Source organism: Branchiostoma lanceolatum, chromosome 5 (assembly GCF_035083965.1).
Source record: "Branchiostoma lanceolatum isolate klBraLanc5 chromosome 5, klBraLanc5.hap2, whole genome shotgun sequence".
Taxonomy (NCBI): Eukaryota; Metazoa; Chordata; class Leptocardii; order Amphioxiformes; family Branchiostomatidae; genus Branchiostoma; species Branchiostoma lanceolatum.
In genome coordinates this window covers 12,052,793-12,069,318 of record NC_089726.1, presented here as the reverse complement: position 1 = coordinate 12,069,318, position 16,526 = coordinate 12,052,793, and the positions used below count along the sequence as shown (strand labels likewise).

The following is a 16,526-nucleotide window of genomic DNA, read 5'->3' as shown; positions in this document are numbered from 1 at the left end:
AGTCACGCACAGAACGAAACGTTAGCCATGCGTTGATTGGTTAAAGGGACAACGGTCAGGGGTCACATTCTGACAGTTCAAAGGTTACCGAAATAAAGTGACAAGTTATAAAACTCAGAGTGATTTTTTGTGTTATTTGCAGCCTTACTCGACACTGTCACAAATTCTTCTGACAGGTTTCTGCTACCCATTGAAGAGTTTCGTATGGATGTTTGAGAATACAGACGATCGCACTAAACCAGGTAAAAAGTCGGAAATCATGCGGTTGTTGTTGTTGTTGTTGTTGTTGTTGCGGTTTTATCTGATAATTTTATATATTATGACTCCAAAGGCATGCAGCATTTCTCTTTACGCAGCTGAATATAGATTCCTCATCATGTATATGAGTTAGAGTAGAGTTCATGGTTTAATTTGATTGCCAGTCTTCTTCAGAGTTACAACTCCGATCCTTCCAGGCTACTCGACCTCTGATCATCAGGATTTAGTGATGTGATCTGAAAATTGACACTGATTTCTTTTGTTGAGTAAATTTTCATTATTCACGACTGAAACAAATATATGACCTCTACAGGTGGTATTAACCTTCACACCATGCCGAAGAGACACAACCTGCTGTGTGTTACAGGTGACATGGGTAGGTCTCAAATGTACTACTGTGAATTTGTGCTTTTACTTTCTTCGGGAGGGAAAATTAGTTTTTTCCCAGCTGTGTTTTAGATTTGTGGTTGCAACAATTCTGTTGTAGAGAGTAAAACATTGGAAATGCCTATTTGTGGTGTCATGAATTCATGGTAAAGGTCTAAAACCACTAAAACTAGTAAAAGTTAAAAGATCTACAGTACACATTTCCATAAGTTGTCTTTTGTAAAACAAGTGCTAAAATGTAACATTACATATATAGTAGTGTAGGGAAACACAGTCATCATAATGATACAATTGCAAAAACAGTATTGTTGAATGACAATGCAATAGCTATCAGTTACAATAGTAAAAGTAAACTTTGATGCTGATCGATGATGTGTTCTTGAGTTGTTAACATTGGATATAGCATTTCACTAGTTGTGTAACTTCCAGGAAAAGTAACAGTAGCTGTGGAGGGCAGAAGAATATGTAGAATATTAGCCTCGCTCTGAAATGACACAAGATTTACTTTGACTTTTTTACTTAAATTTATCAAAAAGAAGTCCTGGACAAGTTAAGAAAGATGAATATTAATTGAGAAATAAGACAGTGGTGGTCTAGGCCAAAGCAGTTTTGTATGCTGTATTTGGTCTGCGATGTATGTCAAAAATAATATGTCATTTTTGGTACCACCAGTCTGAGACTAAGTTCCTGACTGTACTACATGTAAGTTACTTTTCTATTGGTGTTGACCTGCCCTCTAGGCTATGCTGCTTTTCCTAACAACCAATGATGGAGTTCGTTGCCAGCAACAGACTAATGGCCATTGAGCCACCTGGTGGTAAGAATCCTGCTTTACTTATTTCTTTAAAACTAATGGGGCAGGGCTTTTCAATCAGGATATCTTTCTTTCTTCCTAGACCACTGAGGGAAAAGACAAAGAGAGTGTCTCAATGAAAGCACTTTTTTCAAAAGTTGTACAAAAAAAATTCTGCAAACAGATCAAGTAGTTTGGGAATTGAACATGTACAGAAAATGATTGTTAAAGCCACTGTAAAAATGAGTACCCAGAATACTCTATTTGGCTTAGAATTCCCAAGGAGATTATAACCTAATTGGCTATTCCTAAGTGTATTATGGTTATCAATTGCAAGATGTGATAGGCCATGTTATTTAGGTCAAAGGTCAGGGTATCATCTATATCCAGTAGTGGGAGGGTGTATGAAGCAAGCATAGTCACTGCCTGAAATCTGTACATTCAACTATGGCAAGGGACTTGGCAAACTTAAACAGGACACAAGAGATTCAGGAAGCCATTGGATGGTTGGTGGATCTGAGGGACATAGCAGGAACTGCAAGTATGGCAGCATTTGAATTTGTGAATAAACAACGTTTTCTTAACATGTGCTAAAAGTCACCCCAACAACTGTATACTTTTGTATCATTTATATGACTTTGTCTATGCCATCATCATGTGTTTTTTTGTGGGGAAGGGGGTTGGGGAAAGCTAATAATTGTTGTTACTATGTAGCAATTCAAAACCATTGCTCATCAGGATGTGTTTTTTTTAAAACAATATACAAGTAGATGATTATTAATCAAGGATCTATCGATCTATCTGTTCTATCAATCTATCTGATCTATCAATCTATCTGATCTATCGATCTATCGGATCTATCGATCTATCGGATCTATCGGATCTATCGATCGATCTATCGATCTATCGATCTATCGGATCTATCGGATCTATCGATCTATCGATCTAACGATCTATCGGATCTATCGATCTATCGGATCAATCGGATCTATCGATCTGTCGGATCTATCGATCTATCAGATCTATTGATCTATCGATCTATCGCTCTATCAGATCTATCGATCTATCAGATCTATCGATCTATCGGATCTATCGATCTATCAGATCTATCGGATCTATCGATCTATCGGATCTATCGATCCATCGATCTATCGATCTATCGGATCTATCGATCTATCAGATCTATTGATCTATCGCTCTCTCAGATCTATCGATCTATCGATCTATCGGATCTATCGATCTATCGATCTATCGATCTATCAGATCTATCGGATCTATCAATCTATCAGATCTATCGCTCTATCGGATCTATGGGATCTATCGATTTATCAGATCTATTGGATCTTTCGGATCTATTGGATCTATCATATCTATCAATCTATCAGATCTATCGGATCTATCTTTTGTCGATAATACAGATCACATTACTGTATCATCTTATCACTGTCATGTCATCATAGGGCATGGAGGTCAACTATATCAATACTATTGAAATGCACTTTATATCATACTGTTATTAGATTCAATTTTCATCCGGCTATATTGGTGTATTGTAGCGGAAAGTCTCTGGCAGTGTCTCAGAATGCATTTGTGTGAACCACAAGTATAGATTTAGACTAGATAATGGAGGCAATGTTACTGCATGTGAGAAATGCTGGCACTCTACCTGCTGATGTCATGATGCTAAGTTCAGGGTATCACGGTTGTCAAACTGACCGAACTAATTTTGGTTGTTCTTATTGTCATGTTCTGTTTTGATATGATTTTGGGAAAGACGATGACCAAATATGCTGCATCGTCTGTAATATAACCTGTTAATGTAATGGAACAAGCATGGAAAATATAACACATGCACACAGTCGGGGTATGTGACTGTTTGAATCCTGTATTTCCCCAGCCAAAAGGTCTTTACATATTGACCTAATAAAGTTATAGTTTTACAAATAAGCAGCTGCAGCCTATTGTATAATTATTTGGCCATTGTAATCCATAGGCTTCCAACTCAGATAAATAATAGTGTTATAGCACAAATATAATGATATCAAATTTTATGACAATTGTCATGCTGTACATGGCATCTACAGAATGTGTACCTATTTTCCAACTACATGAAAAAACTGCACCTTCCAACTTTTGTGAGATGTTGAATGGTCCAGCCCAAGAAGACATATGTTCATGTGATCCAAGGCCCAATGTAACCCAACCAGTGTTTTTATATACCACGTCAGGTCATTTTGTTACCTGTTGATTTAAAGCTGCTGAGCTTGCACTAAGTAGACTGTGATCAGAAGCACAGGATGCAGAACATTTGGTGTCTTTGGCATGAGCTTTTGACAGTACTGGACCTGTATGATGATGGTAGGTGATTTAACCTACTTGGTTTAACAGAAGGAATCCCAGTTGTTTGATGTTTGATGATGGAAGTATTGCACTTTTCTTTGAAGGGAGCTAGAGTACTCTATAACATTCCAGAACTGTATTCCAGTTGTAGTTAATTTTCCTCTATCAAGAACTTAGTGTGCAATGTTATCATTCAAGATCCGGGCAAATTGTGTAGTTCTTTAACTCAGCAACACAGTATATTTGTTGCAGATAGAATCAAGGTCACTAGGGGGCATTGCTCTACAGTTTGACCTACCCTGAGGCTGTTGTCCTTCATTCTACCAGGGCCCTTTAAAGTGTCAGATCAGAGTAGTGCATAGATATTTGAATGTTATGAGTTGATAGAGATGTTTGCAGCACTGCCTGTATTTTTGGAAGTCCTACTGGTTGGCATCTCTATTATTGTTGTTATCCTGAGTTTCCACTGGTATTTCATGGTTGTGTACAAGCTTGATAGTGCAGGCTGGGCCCCTCATGATCATATACAATGGAAGAGTGAAACAGGTTTGTTGTGATTTTCTTTCTACTAGATATACACATATACATAATCTTGGCACTTATCAAAAGAACCAAGGTTTTTAAGCTCAACAGTGCCAGCAATGATTACTGAGTACTTGTTGCATTTTGATCCATGTTGATTGTTGCTTCAATAGGAATACAAGTACTTTTATGGACAAATTATTGTGAAGTAATATTGCAAATCTAGAGTGATCATATGCAAACATAGATTGTGAATTGCACATGTACAGGCTTGATTGTTATTTTTTGTACAACTGTCGAGCTAGATCTGCTTTTAGATTGCTCAACCTTAAGGTCAGGGATATACCATCAATGATGACCAAAGGGGTCACAACATGTTTCAGAATTACGTACTCATATGAAATGAATGATATGATGTTAAGCTGTTTTGTGAACTTTACCTTTTTTCGGTCCCTTAAGTTTTTTGCAAACAGAAGTCTTGTTTCTTTACAAGGTAAGCAGAATTAGATTTCATTGATGGCACTGCCCTTTCATGAAAGTGAGACGCTACATTGTTTTCAAGCCAGAAATGGCTTTACGACTAGATGGACGGGACGCTGACCTGATGTTTCTTGGTATGTGTAGTTTTAAGTTTTGTACAAGCAAGGAGTAACCCTTAGAATTCATGACCTTTACTGTAAGGCCACAGCAAGTAAATTTTATGGATGACATCCTCCGCAGGCTCCAAAATTAATGAGATAGGGCGAGAAAAAAACAAGGCGGGCCCAAAAAAACAAGATTCCTATATTTTCAAATGTTGAGATCATAAGTCTTGTTAAACAAGAATTGAGGCGACGAAATATGATATCATGACCAACAGGTCTTTTATACCTGTATTCAACCAATGAGGTTTCGTATATGATATAAAACCTCATTGATTTAATGTAAACCTGTCCATGTAGATGTGATACATCTCAATAGACTAACTACAACAAATGCAGAAAAGAGCTTGTTGTACCATCGTCTGAAGCAACTACACAGGAAATTCATATGCGATGAAACACCTTGTGTATACAGCTCAATTACTAGTAACTAGATCCCCCCCCCCCCCATTATCTATATAATGTCCTTGCTAGAACAAATGAAGAAAACAGCTTGTTATTATACCATCATGGGCAGGAACTACACTGGGTATTCATATGCAATGAAACACCTTAGACTGTCAACATTAAACTGTTCTTGAAGATGTGTATACAGCTCAATGAACTAGAACAAACGCAGAAAACAGCTTGTCATACCATCATGGGCAGGCACTACACTGGGTATTCATATGCAATGAAACACCTTAGACTGTCAACGTTTACGACATATTTGCCCATTTTTGGCATGTTGACCACCATCGGAGGGCAATGAAATTTCTTGTTTTTTATTTCGAAATCAGGCGAAAATTAATGAGCGCGCTGATGTCATCCATAAAAATTACTTACTGTGGCCTAAATACTAATGCTAGTATGCACAATGCACTAGTATGTACTAAATATATCCAAGTTTATCTTCTAGAATGAACCATGAACTTAGTACATGTAATATAAATACAGGGATGAAATGTAATTCAATTGAGAGACACATTTTCTAGAAAAGGAATGGAATTTATAGGCACCACAACATGTAATTGAATGATATCACTGACATTTTATTTTTACCACCAACAATAAATGAATAAACAATATCTTCCTCTCTTTATATTATATAAACTCATTGTGCAATGCTGACATCCCCTACAGTTACAATGGTACAGTCCACTTCTCAGCCAATCAGAGACTGTGTTTTGACAGCTGGCCACATTAGAGCATTTTCAAGATGGCTGCCTGACGGAGCATTATTTGGACTTGCTGGAAATCTTACAATATATTCCCTCTGCTTTGCTGGCCCATCATTTGTACAACAGGACTTCACTCTTGGAAAGTCATTTATTCAAGATTGGAGAGTGTCAACTGCAGTACAGTCCCCAGCTACCAGGGACAGAGGGGAAGCTGAGGTGTGGAACAAGCTTGGACACCGCAGCAGTCCTATAGCTGGCCACCCTACTTGCAGTTCTTCTGTCAGGAATCAAAATTTACAGCGTTCCTAAGTGGTTTCTGAAGTTACAGCCTGTCCAACTGACCAAGGTTATTGTCAGTGCAACTTTATGACTGTAGGTTGAAGGTGCGGTGCTTTATCCTGGGCTGGGGAATATTGATTTGACCTTGACCAAGTGTCACACTACACGCTCTTGAGATATTCTGTTCAAGGATTTTTACCTTGTCATTGAAGATTGTCAGAAACTGACACTGAGGACAAGATAGTTTGCAGTTGTCTTGTCTTCATACCATACACAAGCAACATGTTGGAGAGCCTTGTCCAGTCGACAGCGTGGTACTACATCTCCCTGCTGTCTGTGATCATCCCACTGGGGTACCTGTTTTACCTCTTCACAGCCATAACCTTCGAGTACACAAACACCCGCATGAACCGCCAGTGGGACCAGTGGAGAAGGATGTTCCCGGAGAAACTTAAGGAAAGCCCAAGAGAAGATTCCTGTGGAGAGTTTGACAAGCTAGACTGATGCCTGTTGTTGTGCAATTGTGGAATTTTGCTTCCATATGTATGTGTAATGTGTATTAAGATGGTTGAGAATGATGATTCCATTAATAGTTGGTTTGTCCCAGAAACACTATGTATGGAAGATTCTGTTGGAAGCTGATGCTCAAATAGTCAAGTATTATAAAATGTGGATTTTATGCTATTACTTGCCATCTTGCCACTTTCCTCTTCTCATGTTGTTTGGGTGGAACTTCTGAACGTTTTTGTGTAGTTTCATATCTAGTTGAACAATTTTCCAAGTTTTTTGAATGGTATATATTTGCTGATTGTAATGAAATAAAGAAGGTTTGTAAATTGTAGATCTAATGATGTACTGTTGCGATTCAAGGAAAGAAAGATGTCATGCCATTTTCTTGTTCCAAAGCCTTGAGAGCAAGTGATTGAGCAAGTCCCTAGAAAGACACCATCTTTGTAGATCAGTTCTGATATCTACCACTGATATATCAATATTATCCCTTCATAGTGAACCATCTGCTGTTATGTTGGATACACAAGGCTATATTTAGAAAGGGTATCAAGTTAGTATGTGGATGTCAGAAGCAGGCAAGACAATTATTTAAAGGACATCAAATATTGTCCCAGTGACTGTACTGTACTACTGTTCTGGCATGCTGCCAAACCTTTGATAGGCATGTACAAAATGCTGTACATGTACATGCAGCTGTAGGGCTACCATTCCCCTCAATGCTAACCATGTGGGTCCGGCCCACCTTACCAGTGGAGGTACAGGTAGAACGACTTAGACGATTTACAGCATCAATTGGTGATTATGCTAGAGGTAGGTTTAAGCCTTACTAGTAGACATGAACTGTTATTCCTTTGATCTGAAGAAGAGAAACATGCATGTATTTATTTACTAGTATACAAGAAACTCAGATCTCTCAAGAAAATGTGATGATTTTACGGTTCACATTTTTGTATGGAAATGCTTTTCGTATTTACAACATAACCATTATGTATCTTTGTGCATACACGATGTAGCAACATTGTTGATATATGTAGAAATTGTCATAAGCTACAGTGAGCCATATTGAGAATACTACAATGTATATGTAGTATGTTTCATAAACATGTTTTGCAAAGGTTGAGGCAATAAACCTTATTTCAAGATCTCTTCATAGTTACCCTTACAGGCCCTCCCATGTTGTTGATTTGGACTTCTCCCAATATGCAGTCTGATTATAAAGTCCATCTACATCTGGGCATGTCAATCATCCTTGCTGATCATCAGCTGTGCAGAGGGAAGAATTTGAACATTGCTGCCCTTTCCCCTGTTGCATCATTTGTTTTTACCCTCCTTGTCCCAAACAAAGGTCTCAGAACATGTTTTTTGATGATAAGATGAAGTATATGCAGATTTTGGTACCATAGTACAGTAGTATCATCCCTGGTATTTAGAAGATTAGCCTAAAGCTTCACGGAGATTGTAATCTAAGTGCTGATCACATGCTACATGCCTGTGACGTTGGGGTTGAAGTATCAGATAAACACTGACCAGTATCACCCAGTATGCCAACTGCATACTGACATTGTTGATAACATGAGAGGCATACATGTATGTTGAGGCCCAAGCTTGGTGGTGCCAAGAGTAGCAAAGCTTGTTTATCAGTTATGGAGTATCTGCTGGAGCAAATCTTTGGGTTCATTCCTCATGGTGATGTCTACCTGAGGAGAGGGAGGGGTTGTGATCTGGACACAGATGTTGGTCAGTACATGTAAAGTTATATAGACTTTCATGTGTGGAAGTACATACATATACATGTACGTATAGATGATATAGCTATGCCGCTGTTACATTTTACACATCAATGGATTGTGATGTAGGACAAAACTACTTCTTTTACTATTCAAGTGTTCAACTTTCATGAATTAATGCATTAAAGACATTGAAATATCCCAACTATATTTATTCATGGTTCTCGGTCAAAGTTGTCAAAGGACAAGGTCTTCTGAAAAATTTATAATGTAACTAGGGATCTTATCATTGGTGCAGTGAAGAAAGTCTTCTTGGAGTTGTCATTTGTCCCCATTTCTGTAGAATAGCCATTGTAAGGTCTGTTCCATGTAGTCCTATTGATTTGATTCTTTTTCTCTAGAAAGTCAAAACAAAACTAAAAGAAGGTAGCTTAACTGACAAGCTGTGTCTGACCTTTGCACTGTTTGCCCAGAGACTGTTTACCAATAGGGGTAAAAGTATGTCCCTATCTCTGGTATAAGCACTTGAGGAGATCATGTTTCTTTACACCAGGCCAATATAGACAATCAGGAAATGTTTTTTCTCAGATGTGATGTTGTGCTCACCCAGTTGATTAATTCCCACCCCAGTTTAATACATGTAGCAAAGTCAGGATGACTTTGTTCTTTCACACATCTTGTTTGGTCAGAGCACTGGCGGTCCCAGGTAACTATCTTGCTGTGTTTTCTTTGTATGCTTCCGCAACATAAGTTCATTGCTAGCAAGGATTTTGCACTGAAGTGATGGCTAGTTACTATTAAAGAGCTTGATAACAAAGTGGCCATTGCTTTTGAGGCACAGTAGCCTCCTGGAAACTCAATATCTAGTTAGTAATTTTAGTAGCCAAGGATGTTGCTTTGTTGGCATCAATAAAAGACTATTATACTTATTTTATAGGATAAGGTATTTATCATATTAAACTGTCACCTATATTTACTTAATCTCCAAGCAGATCTAACGGTGGCAAAGACCGTATCCAACTGGCAAATGGAGTTTTCATAGCCACCTTTTGCCAGTTGGATATGGTCTTTACCACCGAAAGATGTTTTTGGAGATTAATTTTTATTGGCCTCTTGGCAGGTACTAGTATTGAATTATTCTGTGAAAGGCCTATCAAACAGAGAGTAACGTTTTTTATGAATTCTGTGGTGTTGGATGATGTCTGGGGGAAACGAAAACTTCAAGGCATCTCACAAGGATCTGTGACCATGATGGCATCTGTGGGTCCCTTGGTGAGAGTCATACATGTAGAGTGCCAGTTTCTTTACCAAGGGCTGGTGATATGCAGTTTCCATATCGATCAGTAGAGGGGGTTTGAAAGTTAGGCTGTTGTGGCTTGAAGAGCTTTGATATCTCCAAGCAGATATTGGAATGAATTGTAACTTTTTCCCCCTACATCCTAGCTTCTCTGTGACAGCCATATACAAATTCTGTTGTTAATCTACAAGCACATATTCCCGTGGCGAAATCGTTAGCGCCGGCCAATTTTCTGATCTATTAAGAAATCCTACCCACTAGCACCCCATTTTGTAACAGTGGACTGCGCCTTACTTTGAGGGACGGTGACCTTTGATCTGTTACGACATGGAATTTTCCAACATGCATGCGGGAAGGGGGCGCACGCACGCCGGCTGAGACGTCTAGACGTACGAGCTGTCACATAGTAACGATATACTGTTATATTAATATACAGTACGGATAGAAGTCATGACGGCTGTGGTAACGGGAGGCATGGGGCCAGACCAAGATATTTGCGATCGGGACATGCCGGTGAAGATCCCAACATCTCTTACAGACGCTCCGGACGCTTTGTACTTAAAGAAACGGAAGCACTTCAGGTGTTATCAAGGTAAAAACTTAACGTCTTAAGAGGATGATATGTGCAAATTTCTTTTAAACAATTGGCTAACGTTGTCTTTTTATGGTATTGAGGAAGTTGGCGCTAGTAGCTATATAAAGAGGCATTGAAGGACATCTATCGTTCTTTCATGGTCACAGCTGCAGCCGTATACGGGGATCACTCGTGGCATGGCTACCTTGCGTAAATCCTCCTTTGACTGCATATCGTTATCAAAATTAACTTAACATAGACACTTCGATAGTAATAATGCAAGGTGAATTTCGGTCGTTTCTGCTGCCGTATATTTGAAGTTAGTGTTTCTAAAGGTTTTGTTGCTTTTTTGACGCATTGTCGATCGCGCGAGGATCTAATCTTATCCAGGAGTCTTGAACTTGACTTGTTGTCTCCAAGCAGATGTTGGGAGGGAAGATCATTTTGTTTTAATAAGGGGCTCATTTATTGACGGACCCGCTATCTCTCCGGCTGTCAGAAATCCACTTAACTGTCCCAAATCTAGTTCAATGAAATGAGACCCTTTATAACCTTAAGGACGTTGACCTTACCTTATCTTATGGTTTATGCAATCCATCCTATACTTTGTGCCATGTGCTACTTGATCTGTGGCCAAATATATGAAGAAAAGGGAAGGTTTTAGGGCTCCTGAAGAGGAAAAATGGGATGTCCTTGCTCTGGGCTTGATATAATACACTCTTCTTTCAACCAGAAGTTCTATGATAATGATTCATCATGCTTTAGATATGTTGAAAGTTGATACTGCTTAATAATAAATTTGCACTCAGGAGGGAGAAATGTATGTATACCATCAGTGACAGTTCAGGCACTGTGTATTGTGATGATAGTTTCAGGTGTAAATTCTAAATTCTAACATGCAAAGAAAGTCTTTTACCGAAAAATGTTGGGATGCACGGCTTGTGTTCTGTGAGTATTTACCAAAACAAAGCAGCAATCTTACGTACATGTACTGCTTGGGTTTTAGCTAGTCAAGGGTTGTAATAGGAAACAAAGTCATTGAGTCCTTTTAATTTTCACTGTTCCGCAACATTTAAGTGTTGCAAACCGAAATGAATTTACTTTATTGACAACTGTGACTGATGTTGGGATTGTTGTTCTCAGGGTCATGGGCTGACCGCTCCCCTCTGCATGACGCTGCGTGTTACGGCCGTGTCCTGGCGCTGAAGACCCTGCTGGACCAGGGAGCGTGTGCTAATCTCAGCACCATCGACTCGGTCACTCCGCTACATGAGGCGTGTTTAGGCGGACATGCAGTCTGTGCCAAAATGCTCATCACTGCAGGAGCTCAGGTGAGGGTTTGTTCATGACCATGTTCTGCTGAATGGTAATTAAAATTACATTGCAAATATGTGCAAAGCTTTCAGAGCTGACAGTGAAGGTCTTATCTATAGTGCTGGCATTGTTTGTGATGTTAGCACATTTGAACATGATTTGCGTATTTTATTAAAACAGGCACAGTCTAAACTTAACAAAAGTATGATAATGTTCTTTTGTTCTTGTAGTGTGAAATGTTTTACCTTTTATTATTGTAGCTTGTATAAATATACATTCTGCAATTTAATTACAAGTGTATTGCTGCCCAATTACTGCAGGTGAATGCCAGAAATATAGATGGCAGTACGCCGCTGTGCGATGCGTGCTCCCGCGGAAGTGTGTCCTGTATCAACCTGCTGTTGTCCCACGGTGCTGAAGTTAACCCCAGTCTTATCACCGCATCACCGCTGCACGAGGCAGTGCTGAGAGGTAAGGCCTGTACAATACTGTAGTTCAGATAGGGAAAAACCAAAACAATCCCTCTGAATATAGAAGAGCAGATGGTCCAAATTTATGATGATATACAGCTATTAATCACCTTCGCCAAGAAGGTTATATTTTACCGAGCATGTTTCTGTGTGTCTGTTAGTGAACACGAAAAGTCAAGAATGCCAAGATGGATTGTCTTCTTCTTGATATGTCGGTAGGTACATGTATGTGCAAAATCTCAAGATGATTAGATTTTGGGCGAACTACTTTGCATAATTGACGAGGAAAGCTCTTCACTTCTATGTATAGACCCTCACCACCAGCAGCATTGATGTAGCCAAATTAGAAGCTGTGATTTGGTCGTAGCAGGAGTTGTATTTGTAATATAAACGAGTGGACTTGCTGAGGCATGTTGTAGGAAGGCCCAGTGCGCATGACGACATTCTGGTATGTCTAAACAATGACCCTAATGGGGTCGGTTTAATCAGTGTTTTCGACCTTGATCTTTACCTTAACGTTTACAGCATCTACCAACACTGTTGACTTTTCTTTACAAATGACGTTTGAGGATTTTAAAGTCAACTCAAGTCCAGAACAATGGTACGGAGGTCATGGGTAATCTACTAACCGTTCATTCGAGTGCGCTTGGTGCGATCAAAACTTCTGTAATATATAAACTAATGATTAAGGGTTAAAACAGGACAGGCTTATAACATGACTTGACAGCATGTACTTTGTCAGAGGGATTTCATTGCAGCACATGGACTAGATGTGGAGTTACCTTAAAAATAAAAAACATGGTGACAGAATTACCTCTACATGACCACCTGTATTTAAATTTTGCTGGATATTTTCTTGTACAGGACACCAGGACTGTGTAGACATCCTCATAGAGAATGGAGCCAGGATAGAGCACACAGACTGTCACCACGGTACACCTCTACATGTAGCATGTATCAGGGGGCAGGTGGACTGTGCCAAGTCTCTTCTTCTAGCAGGTAAGTTTTGGATCAAAATACTGATGGGACACTGCAAAATACTGCTGGAAACCTGATTGAATCATGCTTATAGCAACCCACCAACTTCAGACAGCTTCCTATTATAGCCACGGGCAGTATTACGCAGACCAACTGCAGAAATACGTACATCCATACATGAATATAAAGGGTACATTTCCTCTGCAAAATGTCTGGGTTTAGCACTTCTGGTGTACTTACACTAAGTTATAGGCATCCATGTGCCTTGTGAGAGTCAGACAATTTTTGATTTTTAATTTTTCAAAAATGATTGCATCACAATTCATGTTCACTGCAAGTGCCTGATAATCAGATGCATGGATCTCTCTCCTACCAGGTGCTAACCCCAATGCTACCAAGAACCATGAAACTCCACTGCACTATGCATCGCAGAACAACTACGCTGCTGTGATTCAAGTCCTAGTGGAATATGGCGCCAACATCACAGCACTGAATCAGAATGGCAAGAGAGCTCTACACCTAACTGCAGAGGACAGTGAGGCCAGACAACTGCTGTTATATTATGAAGGTGAGACCATGCAACAGTGCCACCAAGTGGACATGTGTTGAAGTGCAGCTGCTGTAGGATACATAATGAGTGTGCAACGTGACCCTTGTAATCCGTATACATTATACAGGCTCAATGTACAAGAGAAATTTCCCTAGATAGCTTCTATTATATAAACCATAGGAACAATGAACAATGTATCACAGCAGGGAATGCCACATTGTGAGGACTGCAACCCTTCTCATTAGAGGGCAAGTCAGCATGGCTTGGAATGAAACTTTCTGCCTTATGTCATTTGTGTTGGTTGATATTGTAGAATGCTGCACTATGTTCCAACACATGAAATGCATCCTCATACTGTAAATGTCTGTACGTTTAAGTTTACAGTAATCGAATTTCATGGAAAGGAGAGTGTTCACTGTGGTTCTAAGTTTGCGACACATAGTGTAGAATAATGAAAAACACCAGTGGTTTTAAGTTCACAGTGAATTCGTCACCATGAAAAATGCAGACATAGAACCACCAGGAAACTTTAAGAATTACAGTACATACACGTTTTTGCTGACCTTCTGTAGCCTTCCTCTGGATGGTTAATGACCAATCGTTTAGAACATGTGACTTTGCAATGCATAAAACCTAATATTGACCACTTTACTCTGTCTTCCCAGGCCATGTAGAGAGTCTGAAGCAGCTGTGCAGACTGACCATCAGGCAGAGTGTTGGAGCCAGCAGACTCAATTATCTCAGTTCACTCAAGCTACCAGACCTCATGCTAAACTTCCTATGTCACAGATAGCCAGTATTGTACACTCGTTCACTGAAATACCCATCCGAAATATGTTTGTATAAACATGATGTATTTACATGTACTAGCTAGTATCAGACTTTCTTCCACCTTAGGAATTTTGTACACACCCATATTGTGGTGATGATGCAAAATATAATTACTAGTACTCGTGCAATGGAACTAAGGGCATATTGGAGGGTTCATCTTGTGTAAGGCAATATACAATTATTGTACATTTCAGCAAAATTAATGACTAAGCTGCAGTTGGAAGTGCTCATAATTAAGGCAGAAAATTGAGAGCATTGCAATGCAGTGCTACGTTTTTTGTTTTGTTTTTATCAGTCTTAGAATGTTGATATATCTATGTACTTTTCAAAGAAAAGTAAAGTATGTTTTATAAGGGTGCAAAATGTAATCTCCAAGCAGATCTATAGGTTGCGAAGACCTATCAAACTGACAGAAGAAGTATGTTTTGCAAGCTCCTTCTTCCAGTTGGATACGGTCTTTGCAATCCAGTGGGCCTGCTTGGAGGCTAGCAAAATGTACATCAAATCTTATGTATTTGAAGCATTATGTTCTTTTGACTACCAGTATTTATAGATATTGCTGTGATGTGTTGTGAAAAAGACTTGTAAGGTTCTACGTGTGCTGAAACAGATCAGTGACCGGACAACAAAGATTTATATCTGTAACTTGAGTTTGTGATCATCTTACATGAGTTGAATAGATATTTCACAGGACCCAAGTTGAATAACTGCCAAATGTTATATTGAATAGGGTACTTGTAAATACCACATATTGTGTCATGAGTGAATCAAATAGCTCATGTCTTGGTAGGAAGGTTACATATGTATATTTTACACATCTCTTAGTGTAAATTGCTGAAGCCATCCTAGTCCTACCTCTTATGTAACACCCCATGGTTCGTCTTAAATGTATTTCAGTGAGATTTACGAGAGGAGCATCTTGTTATTGTTTTAAAGTTTGGAATATTTCTAATATGGCATGTTAGATTTACAAAATCTACATGAAAGCCATATCAAACTCATAAGATTACTGACTGTTAATAATGAAAGTAAACAAACTTGCAGATGATTTTGTCACACATGTCATTCATTTGCTATTTAGGTAATATTAGACTTTTTGCTGGACCAAAATGCAAATCGCTTTGCTATGCCTTACATTTTTATGACACAAAAGTTATTATGGAATTCCATATCATTTAACGTTATTGGTCAACGTGCACACATGCATATTTATTGACCCTAAACAATATCATGACAATTGCTGCAATCATTTTGACAAGAAGACCTAAAGAGTCGTGTTTCAAGCATATTGTTGGTCAATATTTTCCAACATAACGTTGCGTGTATGTCAGCCTATCACGTGCCTCCATCACCTGCAGGAGTTCCCACAACGTCATATCCTCATCGGAAGGCTCTTTATCTGGAAATACGCAGAAAGGGGGTGATAAGAATAACATCGTTGCTTTGGAATTGATCAACAGCAAAGTGCTCATGTTAAGAAAATGCTCCAACGACACTTAATTCCACGTCCCTAACTTGCTAAGATTATAGACGTTTCATCAAATCCAACTTGTTGACATGATTCAATGTACACCTCTTATGACGTATTAGCAAATGGGATGTTTGTAAGAATGACCTGCAAAGAGTGGGAAGCTTAAAATAGTGCCAAATCTCCTAGCGCAGAAGGTCTTTCTCCCAACACAAAGTAAGTGTGGAACAGTGAGCATGGAAACATTTGAAACTTGATGAGTCTTTTTTACGTTTATTTGTTAGTGTGGTTGCCTTTACCTAACAGGGCCAACATTTTATAATATTGGTATTCCGTGGTGCAAGAAAGCACATAATGTGTTTAACTTTAAAATGTTTCGTCGTGGCCTGGGCGAAACACATTATACCATGGTCTAGATCTAGGCCTG

General features: G+C 39.0%; 1 protein-coding gene across 7 annotated transcripts; it reads left to right on the top strand.

Annotated features, from left to right (window-relative positions):
- Positions 1-78: 78 nt before the first annotated feature.
- On the top strand, positions 79-15,677 carry LOC136435171 (ankyrin repeat and SOCS box protein 13-like). Of its 7 annotated transcripts, XM_066428417.1 has the most exons (8): positions 79-242; positions 572-634; positions 1,386-1,462; positions 11,632-11,819; positions 12,123-12,273; positions 13,137-13,271; positions 13,627-13,818; positions 14,466-15,677. In XM_066428417.1, exons 3-8 carry the CDS (start codon positions 1,411-1,413, stop codon positions 14,591-14,593), a joined length of 846 nt encoding a protein of 281 aa, XP_066284514.1. In that variant the 5' UTR covers positions 79-242; positions 572-634; positions 1,386-1,410; the 3' UTR covers positions 14,594-15,677. The 7 variants fall into 7 exon arrangements, with proteins under 7 accessions (XP_066284514.1, XP_066284517.1, XP_066284513.1 ...); XM_066428420.1 differs by lacking the exon at positions 1,386-1,462 and having other exon boundaries at positions 80-242; XM_066428414.1 differs by lacking the exons at positions 79-242; positions 572-634; positions 1,386-1,462 and adding exons at positions 4,772-4,914; positions 6,064-8,627.
- The last annotated feature ends 849 nt before the right edge of the window (positions 15,678-16,526 follow it).

Excerpts from the sequence above, each read along its gene's own strand:
- LOC136435171 (XM_066428412.1), top strand. The coding sequence starts at position 4,168 with ATGTTTGCAGCACTGCCTGTATTTTTGGAAGTCCTACTGGTTGGCATC. Across the intron at positions 12,274-13,136 it reads GCACGAGGCAGTGCTGAGAG|GACACCAGGACTGTGTAGAC; the intron begins GTAAGGCCTGTA and ends TTTCTTGTACAG. Across the intron at positions 13,819-14,465 it reads ACTGCTGTTATATTATGAAG|GCCATGTAGAGAGTCTGAAG; the intron begins GTGAGACCATGC and ends CTGTCTTCCCAG.